At 34.4% G+C, this 13,483-nt stretch overlaps 1 protein-coding gene across 9 annotated transcripts in view; it reads right to left on the reverse strand.

Moving 5' to 3' along the window:
* HERC4 (HECT and RLD domain containing E3 ubiquitin protein ligase 4) overlaps positions 1-13,483 on the reverse strand; it is a 156,768-nt gene that overhangs the window by 19,219 nt on the left and 124,066 nt on the right. For 6 of the 9 annotated variants that reach the window (XM_037805381.1, XM_037805376.1, XM_037805377.1 and 3 more), the window contains 4 exons: positions 11,308-11,331; positions 9,195-9,293; positions 7,486-7,653; positions 7,110-7,253 (listed from right to left, as the gene is read on the reverse strand). In XM_037805381.1, coding sequence (XP_037661309.1) covers positions 7,110-7,253; positions 7,486-7,653; positions 9,195-9,293; positions 11,308-11,331 — 435 coding nt within the window. The remainder of the gene's footprint in view (positions 1-7,109; positions 7,254-7,485; positions 7,654-9,194; positions 9,294-11,307; positions 11,332-13,483) is intronic. The other 3 variants (XM_037805383.1, XM_037805382.1, XM_037805380.1) reach the window with 1 other exon arrangement.

The following is a 13,483-nucleotide window of genomic DNA, read 5'->3' on the forward strand; positions in this document are numbered from 1 at the left end:
TATCAAGTTTATTTGGAAGGAAAGGGGCCTCGAATAGTCAAAAACATCTGAAAAGAATGAAGTGGGAGGACTCATGCTTCCTGACATTAAAGCACATAAAGCCACAACAGTCAAAAGAGCATGCTGCTGGCATCAAGAGAGACATACTGATCAACTGACTAGAATAGAGAATTCAGAAACAAAATCTCAGATCTAAGGTCAATAGATTTTTGACAAGTCTCCCAAAGTCACTCAACTGGGACAAAACTTTCTCGTCAATAAATGGTGCTGGGAGAATAGGATATCCATAACCAAAAGAATGAAAGAGAACACCTAGCTCATACCTTATACAAAAAATTAACTCAATACAGATCAAAGACCTAAATATAAGAGCCAGTACCACAAAACTCCAAGAAGAAAATACAGGGAAGCATCTTCAAGATCTTGTAGGCAATGGTTTCTTAGACTTTACACCCAAAGCCCAAGCAATGAAAGAAAAAAATAGATAAATGGGAGACCTCCTCAAAATTAAAGACTTCTGAGCTTCAAAAGACTTGATCAAGAAAGTGAAAAACACACCCTACTTAATGGGACAAAATATTTGGAAACCACATACCTGGTAAGGGTTTAATATCCAGAATATACAAAGAAATCCTACAACTCAACAATTAAAGATAAACAACCTAATTTTAAAATGGGCTAAAGACTTGAATAGACCTTTTTTCAAAGAGAAAATACAAATGGCTAAAAAGCTCACGAAAAGATGAGCGACATCACTACCTATCAAGGGAAATGTAAAATCACAAGATACCATTTCATACCCACTGGAATGGTCACTATTAAAAAAAAAAAATAGGAAACTACAAGTGTTAGAGAGGATGTGGAGAAACAGGAACACTCATTCACTACTGCTGGGAACATAAAATGGTACAGCTGCCAGGTAAGACAGTTTGGCGGATCCTTAGCTGTGTATAGAACTGCCATACGATGCAGCATTCCTGCTACTAGTCATAAGCCCAGAAGAACTGAAAGCGGGGATGCAAACTGACATTTGCACATCGATGTTCATGGCAACATTATTCTCAATTGTCAAAAAACTGAAGAAACCCAAGTATCCATCACTTAATGAATGGATACACAAAATACAGTTTCTACATTTTGATATTGCATATACTACAGTGATCCCAAAGATGGGATATTATCCAGCTGTAAGAAGGAATGAAGTTCTGATGTATGAGACAACACGGATGAACCTTGAGGATATCATGTTGAGTGAAATAAGCAAGACAGAATGGGACAAACATTGTTATGAGCTCACTAATACGAACTAAGTATATTAAGCAAACTCACAGAGTTAATATCTAGAATATAGGTTATCAGGAGATAGAATGAGGGTTGAGAATGGGGAGATAATGCTTAATTTGTGCAAATTTTTAATCTGGTTGATTGTAAATGTTTGGAGATGGACATAGGTGTTGGTAGCACATTCTCACGAGTGTAATTTACAGCACTAAATTATCTATGTGATTGTGGTTGAAAGGAGAAGTTTAGGGTCATGTATGTCACCAGAAGGAAAGCCAGAGGATGAAACATGAGACTGTATACATGATGAACCTTGTTGGGGACAAATAAGAATGTTCTTTCATGAACTAGACCAAATGTTCATCACTATTACAAGGTGTTAACAGGGTGGTATAAGGAAAAAATACACCTATGCAAACTACAGACTATAGTTAACAGTAGTATTTTAATATTCTTTGATCAGTTGTAACAAAGGTACCACATCAACGTTAAGTGTCAATAATAAGGGGGTATAAGGAGTATGGAGATTTTCTTTTTGCAGTAATCAAACTGTTTCAAAATCCACTGTGGTGATGACTACAAAACTTTGTGAATATACTGTGAGCCACAGATTGTACGCTTTGGATGGATTGCATGATGTGTGAATATATCTCAATTAAACCACTTTATAAAAAAAAAAAAGATGTTAAGGACTTGTACTCAGAACAGTACAAATTGTTACTGAAAGAAATTAAAGACCTAAATAAATGGAAAGATAGTCCATGTTCGTGGATTGGAAGAATTAATACTGTTAAGATGTTATAACTACCCAAAGTGATTTACAGATTTAATGCAATCCCAATCAAAATTCCAACTGTTTTCTATATAGAAATGGAAAAGCTAATGGTTTCTTGGACATGACATCAAAAGCACAAGCAAGAAAAATAGATCAATTGGACTTCATCAACAATTAAAAACTTTTGTGTATTACAGGACATTATCAAGAAAGCAAAAAGATGATTCACAGCATAGGAGAAAATATTTGTAAACTGTCTATCTGATAAGAGACTACTATCCAGAGAATATGAAGAACTCTTACAACTCAATAACAAAACAAACGATTCAATTTAAAAATGGGGAAAGTACTTGAAAAGTCACTTCTCTAAAGAAGATAAGCAAATGGCTGATAAGCACTTGAAAAGATGCTCAACATTACTAGCCATGAGGGAAATGCAAATCAAAAACATCATGAGATACCTTTCATATCCACTAGGATGATTATAATCTATAAAATGGAAATTAAATGTTGTGAAAAGGCAGAGAAATTGGAACCCTCATACATTGCTGGTGGAAATGTAAAATGGTGTCGAAACAGTTTGGCAGATCCTCAAAATGTTAAACACGGAATATCATGTGACCCAGCAATTCCATGCCTAGGTATATATTCCAAAAAATTGAAAACAGATATGCCAACAAAAACTAGAGCACAAATTAACAGCAGCTCTATTCACAACTCAAACGGCAACCCAACTGGCAACAACCCAAATGATCATCAATGGTGAATGGATAAACAAAATATTTTTATTTCCATATGATGGAATATTATTTGGCCATAAAAAAGAATGGAGTTCTGATACATGCTATGACATGAATGCACCTTGAAAACATTATGCTAAGTGAAAGACACAAAACGCCACATACTGTATGATCCCATTGATAAGAAATAGTCAGAATAGGCAAATCCACAGAGACTGAAAACAGTTTAGTGGTTTCCAGTGACTGGTGACGGGGAAATGAGAGACTGCTTAATGGGTACAGAGCTTCCTTTTCAGATGATGAAAACTTTAAGGAATTAGATAGTGGTGATGGTTGTATTTCACTGAGAATGTAATAAATATAACTGAATTGTATACTTTAAAATAATCAGTTTTGGTATTTTGTGAATTTCACTTCCATAAAAAACAAAACAAAACAAAAAAGCAAAACAAAACCCCTTACAACCCTCTGCATTCCTCCCTCCCCTTGTCAGTGCTAAGCTTCAGGCTATTTTACGCACTATGTGTGGGTTGTCCAGTATGTCTGTTGCTGAGCCTTTGGTCAGTGTGGCCACAAGACTACTGACATATTAGGGAGACTGAGTAAATATTTTAAAGGTGTTGGCAGTCGGGTTTCTCAATGGTTAAGGAAGTTACAAGATATGGAATGGAAGAATCTAGAATAAACTCTGTGGTATTTGGGCAGAATTGAAGGTATCGGTATGACCTCATGTTTTAACATATATTGATAAATATATAGATGTATGTGAGTGTACACACACAAACACATACATATAAATCTAGTTCCTAGCTCTGTCTGCTGCAAGGGCCTAGAAGCAATCACTCTCTAGTATCAATGAGCATACTTAGCATCCAGGGCTTAATTTCTAAATATCATTTTCTACTTAAAGAAGTCAGGGCTCTTTGAGAAATGGCTAATGCTAGGCCCCGGGCAGAAAAAAACACTAGATTAGCCTGGAACATATGCTGTACCAAAGGGAAGGAAATGCTTGACCAAATGCTTGACCAAAAGTAAGGAAATGCTTAAAGATGAACAGGGACGTGTCAAAAGTACACAGGCGCCTCCCCCCTACGTGGGATCAGACACCCAGGGAAGTGAATCTCCCTGGCAACATGGAATATGACTCCCGGGGAGGAATGTAGACCCGGCATCGTGGGATGGAGAACATCTTCTTGACCAAAAGGGGGATGTGAAAGGAAATGAAATAAGCTTCAGTGGCAGAGAGATTCCAAAACGAGCCGAGAGATCACTCTGGTGGGCACTCTTACGCACACTTTAGACAACCTTTTTTAGGTTCTAAAGAATTGGGGTAGCTGGTGGTGGATACCTGAAACTATTAAACTACAACCCAGAACCCATGAATCTCGAAGACAGTTGTATAAAAATGTAGCTTATGGGGGGGTGACAGTGGGATTGGGAATGCCATAAGGACCAAACTCCACTTTGTCTAGTTTATGGATGGATGTGTAGAAAAGTAGGGGAAGCAAACAAACAGACAAAGGTACCTAGTGTTCTTTTTTACTTCAATTGCTCTTTTTCACTCTAATTATTATTCTTGTTATTTTTGTGTGTGTGCTAATGAAGGTGTCAGGGATTGATTTAGGTGATGAATGTACAACTATGTAATGGTACTGTAAACAATTGAAAGTACAATTTGTTTTGTATGACTGCGTGGTATGTGAATATATCTCAATAAAATGATGATTAAAAAAAAAAAAAAAAAAAGGAAACAGGCGCCAATTCTAAGGGGCTCCTATTGGCCAAGTCTGAAATAGAAGTGAAAAGGTACCACAGAGACCCATGATAAATGCCCTTCCCCTGATCTTAAAACATTACCTCTCTGTAGAACTAAATAAGGAGCCCACAGAACTCTATGTTTTCCTAGAAGGAAGGATAGGTTCTCACCATACATACATATACATATATATATATATATATACACATACACATACACACACACACCCTCCCAAATTCTACCTGCATACCACTATACCACTACAAACTGTTCTAAAAGACAAGTTTCAGGAAGGAGGCTGTAATTTGAGCAGACTGTCCACCTACCTTAAAAAGACAACAGGACTATTCCACCTTATCTTACATGCCTGTTTATCTATCAACATACAAAACCTCAAAACTCAAGATTTTTCCCTAATCCCACTTCCATGCAGCACTGTATAAATGCCCTAAAATCTGACGCAATCTCACAATTCTTTTTGATTCACCAAACTCTTTCACTGTTCACTGCAGAACTTATATTTCCTACCTAAAATAAAATACCCTTTCTTGATGGAGGAAAAAATATGTATAAATACCACTACTTTTTAAAATAAGTTACACAAATAGAATTCCCGAGTACCCTTTACCCAATTTTCTCCATTGGTAACAGTTTATATAAACCATATTATGTTCTCAAAACGAGGAAACTGACATTAATATCAAGTATATTGCTATCAATGTACTTATAATTAAGAGAAAAAAAGGATAAACCATAATTTTTTTTCTTTTAAAGATCACCTATGGTGGGGGGCATGGTGGAGGGGTTAGGACCAGAAGCTACAATTTCTCTCAGTATGTATTGTTACATAGATTTGACTTTGGAACTATGTAAATATTTTATATAATTATTAAAAAAACAAAAAAACAAAATTAAAATTAAATAAGCAATTCCCTCAAAGTAAAAAATAAAAATTAAGTGAATCTAAATGTGTATCCACTTGTTGGCATCATCATACAGTGTAAAAACTGCTAGTGATATTAAAACAGTTATTGGACTGTACCACCCTACTGGAGTATACAGTAAGGACAAAAAGAACTGCAAAAACAATTTTTTCAATACTATTTCCAGTAATCAGAATATTGGTGATAATGTTGGTATTGTTAGGCATGCCTGGAACAACTTGTCATACCAAGTACACCAGGTAGCAAGGGAGCAACTAAAGAGTACTAAGGATGTGTCAAAAGTACTCAGGAACTGCAGCTATCAGTTGGAGAATATATAATAAAATTTTCAGATGATATACAGAACAAAATGTTTTATTTATACAGCAAATGTAATTTTGCTGTTAATTCTGTACTTTATTGAAAATTTTTAACTTTGCTTTTAAAATTTCTTACAAAAGCATTTGCAAATTACATACTTAGTTTAATAAAATACTTTAGCCACCCACACAAAAAAGTACTCAGGAAACAACCTGAAAAGCTCCCACTGGACACGGATGGGGCAATATGAGCATAAATAAAGATAATACAGGCAAAGAACTAAAAAGGATCAAATGTGTTTCAACATAATGGTTGAAAACAAAAACAAAAAAACAGTTGTCACCCTGGAAGAGGCTAATGAAGTGATTACCTCTTTAGAAAAACTGGTAACTAAAAAGAGAGAATCCTTTCCCACATAAACTGTACTACTAAGGAACAAAACAGTAGATAAGGGGAAATTTCTCTATATAAAAGTCTTTAAGCTAATAAATGAAAAAGAAATGCTAGAATCTGAATGGCACCATTTTGCAATCCTTAATGTATTAATGATTCCAGGCACTGAGCATCAATGACTGCTGATACTATACCAAACAGCCAGCTTCCTAGGAGAATGATAAATAACACATCAGAGTTGCTAAAGCCAATAGTAAGTATTCCATTCTAATTTCTTTCAATTCAGAGTTCTAAAAACTGAACCATCCTTTTCACTTACATTTTCTAAGTAAGGGGTCAGCAAACTTTTTCTATGAAGGACCAGGTAGTAAACATTTTCGGTTCCACTGGCCATACTACTGTTGGAACTACTCAACTCTGCTTCTATCAGCTCAAAAGCAGCCATGGAAAGCAGTCATGGACAACAGGTAAATGAATAAGTGAGACTTTATTTACAAAAACATGCGGAGAGAAGAATTTGGCTCATGGAATGAAGTTTGCTAATCCCTGCCCTAAATGATAAAGGAGAGAAATCAATGATCCCTAATGATAAATTAACTTCATTTTTCCCAGAAGAAATGTTAGTGTGGTAATTATTACTCAATTCCTAATAGGGAATAGTCAACAAATATTTTTGGACTGACCATTCCTTAATTTATTTTGCTAATCTGAAATGTGTGGAAAATATTCATGTGTTTTGATGACACCGAATCCAGAAAGTTCATAATTTTTCCAATTATTTCTGAACAAAACCATACTTCTGAACAAAATATGCTACAAATCCAGTTATGACCTGTTATTTACTGAGTTATCTTGATATATATAGGTATACATACATAGGTATATACACAGAAGTAATTTAGATGGACAGGACTTTTTACCTTATCAGAAAACCAAATAAGCCTGGATTCTTCATAATACCTAAACATGCCATATTTAGGGTCCAATAATTCTCTCATGATGAGTAAGAAAAATTCTTTGCGTACCCCTCCAGCATCAACAGCATCTTCTCCAACAAAAATAACCTAAAAGAACATAATGCAAACACTGTATAAAGGGCAAAGAAATGAAAGTACAATCTGGAGGCCCAGTATTAATTATTACTTATAAATGCTCAGTAATCACTAGTTTAACAAAAAAATAAGAAAAATTTACAATTTTATTAAGTTCCAAAGATAAACTAAAAACAAATAGGAAAACTTCAAACATAATGTGTGAGTAAAACTCCCAACTACATAGTAGAAAATATCAAATTACCTTGAGTGGCTTTTTGTAATCTATATTCTTTGTTTTCCTAAGAACTTCCATTGCATCTCCTACAATATTTTCTCTACGCACCACTAGAATTAAGCAGGGATTCACAGATTCAATAACTGGGAGAAAAAGAGAGGAGACATTCTGTCTGTGGGCCTGGTCAATAGCCATCTAGAAAACAAAAGATTAAAAGTTTAATAGTAAAGCTACAAAGAAGCTATGGTGACAGGAAAAGCAAATCTCTACCTATTAATTATAACTATGCTATAATTCCTATGCTTCTGAATTCACACAGCACCTTACACAGTATTTAGTATAGCGTAAGAGCTTAAAAAATGGTTTTATAGTAACATGTAACTAATAAAACTATTAAGTAAGCACGGAACTATGATAATATTAATTATGATAAATCTGAGCCCTGTGGTTTCTCAAAAAAAAAAAATTATAATAATAAATAACTGGGAGAAGAGGGCAGAGAGTGGGGAGACAAAGAAAACAGCATAAAACAAACCTCTAAAGACAATAAAGAACAGCCTGCCTAAGGAGGCATTATAGAAATCCATCTAGTAGTGATTACAACATGCTAACAAACTTAACATTTGGCTTTTACCATTTAAAACCTTTGTTCTTTTCCTGCAGTTTTCACTGTGTTCATGTTCTAAAATGGAATGATTTACATTAAAAGCACCAAGTGATTACCTGACTGTTTTAACAAAACTGTCTAAAAAATGGTTTAATAGTTGTTAATATGGAACCTTATAAAATATTTATGTTGATGAAAATGGAAAAAATAAGCAAATCTCTAAAATTACCCCTCATATTTATTATTTAAATGTTTGGAGAACACCAAATAATATGCACCAAATACATATTATTTGAAAGCAATGAACATAGTTATCAAAGTTTGGGGGATTTGAATTTTAAAGCATTTAAAGCAATTCTCATCATTTCCTTAATCCTCAATCTGTATAGCCAGATACTTTATACCAGAGGAGGAAGCTCAAAAGCTCCTTTATTTCAGGTTCAAATGATAATGCAAACCATCTACAATCCGTCAAAGTCATATGTGAATAGTTTTGAAAACCTTCATTTATATGAAAGAATGTTCATCATAAGACTGAGTTTGGGCAGGGAGAAGAGGGAACGGAAAGTAGAAGGGGTTGGAAGTGGAAGAGACGACAGGACAAACCTCAGGAAAATATCTTAGTACTTAAACTTTCTTTGTAGAAATTTCATATCCTTCTCCTAACAAGTGATCAAATGTCTCCAACATGAACATCATTTCACCTCTAATCACTTACATCTTTTACTAAGTATACCAAAGAAAATGTATAATGAAGCAAAATTAAAAAGAAACCGATATTTTGTCAAGTAAACTAGTAAAACTTAATAAAGATTGCATATTTCTATAATGAAAGAGGCTTAAGCCATCTTTTAGATATAAAATGATTAAAGGCTAAATTATTCTATTTTCATTGAAATACATATAAGCAGCCCTAATAAGAATATCCATTTCACAAGCAACAGTCTTCTTTATAAGTACCCAAGGTACTTTGCAAAACACAGACAAGAAAGATACAAAATTTCTCCAAAGACTACTGATTACAATCAAGTTTCAAATATTTATTTTTTTATAACATCACAGAAACAATTAAAAAAAAAAAACAAAATGCTTTCAAATCATATTAGGATTACACAATACAATCTTTTACCTGCATCTGCAAGACCGCATCTGTTTGTAACAGAGTAGTTTTTGCTTGGGCATCAAATACAAAAGGATATGTGCAAATTGTAACAGGGATATCTGCCAACTGGAGATAAAAAAATTAACTTATTAGTATAAGTTGATTTGTGATATGTTTCGTGTATATACTGTAATTTCTTGCAAAGCTGATCACATTTTTTGTTTATGTAGTCCTGTGTAGTTCGAGAATTATAAATAAAACATTGCTTATTTCTGAATACAGAATTGTTATTGGTAATTAGATGAGGCAGTGGTATAAACACAATTCCCAATTTCAGGAGGGAACTATATACTTGAGTGTCCATAAAACCATAAAGTACAAGTAGCTGTTGTTTAATACGTATTGACTCCAAGTTTCAGAGAATGAGGTTGCAATTTTATTTCAAAACTCAGGGCTCCTGTTTTAAACACAGTTACCTAGTACTTATATATTTGACCTGAACTCGAGCAACTGGCCACTGCCTGAGACCAAGGATAAATAATCTGCCTATTCATTAATTTAACAGATATTTACTGAGTGTTATTAAAGTGCCTAAACTATTATATACCCAACAGTCTGTTCATTTAACATACAGAATAAGCACCAGTAATATAATAATCCTCTATATGCCTTCAAAGTTTGGAGAACTCATCTATTATTACCATCATCAAACATTAGTAACCTTACAGACAATTATTTATCCTAGCAAGTAATGTAGTGATTGATTGCTAAATATGTTAACAGTGTGGTAAAATACAAAGAGCTACGAACTGTCAGTCACAGATTCCTGCAGTTGGAAGAGGATCTAATTTCTATCTTTTATCCATCAAAGCACTATTTTTGTGATAGCCCTTATATACACAGAGCCTTACTTCAAGGTTTCCAGTGACTATTAATAGACCATGAAACACGTCACTTGCTCTTCTCCATCCTAATTACCTTCTCTTAAATGCATTTCCATTTTCCTAAGTCTCTCTTGACTATGGCCACCAAAAACTAAAATAACCTAATATGCCCAATCGGTACAGAATACAATGAGACTATAATTCCTTGTTCCAAATCCCATAAATCAACATATAAGATAATATGCTGAGTTATATTACCTTTACAGTAAATTATCACTTTTCAGTAGCTTTCTATGACAAAGTTTACCTCCATCCTGTTATGTGAATCACTACCTACCTACTGATAATAGGTCATTTTACTTCTCTGAATTTCAAAAAGATATAGATGATTTCTAAAGTCCCCTCTGACTCAAAATTCTATGATTCCATAATTTTATTTGCTATTTCTATGGAGGATGAGGAAGTAAACATTATTAGACGTACAATTTAAAGTCAACTCAAAATGCTTCATTGGTTCAAGTAATGAGAAAGGTACACGCAAAAACAGCAAAGCAAAACAAAATAAAACCTAAAATTTACAACAGAAAAAAGAAGGATAATAACTCCCAAGTATTAAAAGGTAGTTTAGGATTATTGACAACTTAAATCAAAGTGCTAGAACTTTTATGTGTTAGGAAGTACATGAGACAAAGTGAGGAAGACAATTACACTGAAAGAGTTTAATTTTACAACTATTTTGAGAATTACTAGTTTAAAACTGGAGATCATTTTACTTCTTCAGTATAAAATGTTTTCTGCCTTAGTAGTCTTTGTTAAATTTTAGAATAGGTTGCTTTTTAATATTCTAAGGGCACATGAAATTTTGTACTGGAAGACTTTAGCAGGACAGGAACCAATTGAAAGCAAATATTGTTATAAGGTAACATGCAGATGTAACTAAAACAGAGGTTTCAATTATTTTTAGAAAATTCCTCTGAAATGCTATATAGGACAATTTCTGTAGACTCATCTTTATAATGCAATTTTACTGCGATATATTCACACACCAAACATTCCATCCAAAGTATACAACCAATGGCTCACAGTATCATCACATACTTGTGCATTCATCACAATACACTCATTTTTAAATAACTGAAATATATTTGTTTTTTTTTAAATCACATAAAAAAGAATTTTTGGCTCTCTGTTATCACCTAAGACAAAAAAAGAATTTATCTTACTCTGAAAGTAAGACGTTGTAATACCAAACTTACCTCAGTTAATCCATGGTTGATATCCTAAGACAGCAGTGCAGAATGTAACAATAACGAGGAAAGAGCAATGTTAGTGTCCAAATTTAACTATTTCTATTCAAAGAAGCATTTCATATATTTTCCTACAGCAGAATATTAAATTAATGAGGTAGACCCAAACGCCATCTACAACAAAACTTACCCTTTCCACATGCACCTTATATATCTACATCTATAAATTGAAGATCTTCATTTCAGGTACCTTGTGATCATAAAATTATCAGAGGACTGGACAAAATGAAATTTAGTTTCAGCAACACAGCCCTTCCATTTGCAGAATTTAAGCAGAACAGTCTTAAACCTGACTTGGTCTTGAAAAAATAATTTTATGTCTCAGTTTTTCTACCTGGAAAATGGAGAAAATATCCCTCAGACTTTAAGACTTGGTTAATCTTGGCAAAACGCTTGAAAGTAGATTAAAAGACCACATGGAAAACAAAGCAAAGGAAACAAGCCGTAAGTTCTTTTTTATCAGAAATTGCCAGTGAAATGTAACGTATTGTACCCGAGAAGTTAGGATTAAAGAAATGATTATGATTACTGAATCAATATATAGATATTTCTTTTTACTTTCTAGTATATTAGAATAGCCAGAAAGAAATGCCTGAAATAACTGAACTGTAATCCAGTTGCCTTACTCTTTGAAATTGATTGTATAAGTATAGTTTTTACCTTATGCCCTTGTGATTGTAAGAACTTTGTCATTTGTAAATTTGTACCCTCTTTATCCGTTTTTTTTTAAACTTTAGAATCTTATAATCACAAAAGCAACCCCTAATGTTAATGAAGGAAACTGAGTCAGCTCAGAACTATTGACTTGCTCTTGTAATGGTCAGCTTAGTTCTAGCACAGCTCCACTCCTTTACATTTGTAGACTGTTTCTGCTTAAATGCTAACAACTCCATCTCCCCAGATTTTTAGGCCAATAGGTCATCTGTTCTTGCTTCATGCCTAGCAACAAACTCTTTCTCTCTTTCAAGAGAGAAAGTGTCAAGGATCAGCTGTTATGCACAGCAGGCAGGGCAGAGAACCCACTGCTTTTGTCCAGTATCAGTATCTTATGTTAAGGATTCTGCAACACTGAATTAACTTGAATGAACAGTAGAAATTACAATGAACGCTTACCATTTCACTAAACAGAAGTTCATGCAGTATAATTGTTAAAAATTTGCACATTTGCTCAGGGTACAAACTCATGCAAATTGCTAGAAAATGACAAGAGAACCCTGACCCAGAATTGCCTAAAGCAATAGTTCCTCAATATAATCAAGATTGGTCCTTTGGCCCCACCCTTGGCTGGACAGGACCATAAACACACGAGTGGGTAAAAAGGTCAGGGGTAGAGAAGAGACATTTCTGGGACTCCTTGATATAGAAGCCCCCAGGCACCATGGTTCCAAAGCCTGTTGGTGAAGCCCTTATGGGGGCTACAGTTAGATATGGGAAAATATGGTAATGTAATGGTTGATGAGATTAAGGTGAAAGTTTGGATGAAAACTGGAATGTGTGAATAGACTATATGTTAAGTAGTTCCATCTTCTTTACCTGAACGTATTAAGGGGATAGATATTGTGTCTGATTGGGGAATGCATCCCCTACCTAATACTGTAAAAAGAAGGCATATAAATTCGCCTTCTGCCACTGTTGACTGGACACGTTAAATAGGAACTTTTGCTAAAGTACTCGAGCCCACAAAAGTGGTTAATTTGAAGCAGCGTAGAATACCTTGTGTACCAAATAAGACTCTGTACAATAATCTTGTGAGAAGTTCACACTGGGGCTTAAGGGAAAAACCTGTTGAGCACAACCCTGAGATGACTGTTAGGATTTTGGACAAGAAAATTTCCATTTGAGAGACAATCACTAGCTTGCTATTTGCTATTAATCAGAATTGCCCCTGTGAAAAACAATCTTAAAGACTGAAATATTCATAATGTCTAGGGTGATTTAGAGAAATGCTCTAATGGGGAAAGCATTACCAAAAGAGTTCTATAATAAAATGAAAATGGTTTATACAGAAACATGCTGCTAGGGGAAGCTAAGACAGTACACACAAGCAGGTAGTCTCTCTTCCCCTAGGGTCAACTTAGGACCCACCTGAAGAATTGCTGGATCCCATGCTCACATTGAACACTTG

The sequence above is a fragment of the Choloepus didactylus genome, chromosome 15, assembly GCF_015220235.1.
Source record: "Choloepus didactylus isolate mChoDid1 chromosome 15, mChoDid1.pri, whole genome shotgun sequence".
Classification (NCBI taxonomy): Eukaryota; Metazoa; Chordata; class Mammalia; order Pilosa; family Megalonychidae; genus Choloepus; species Choloepus didactylus.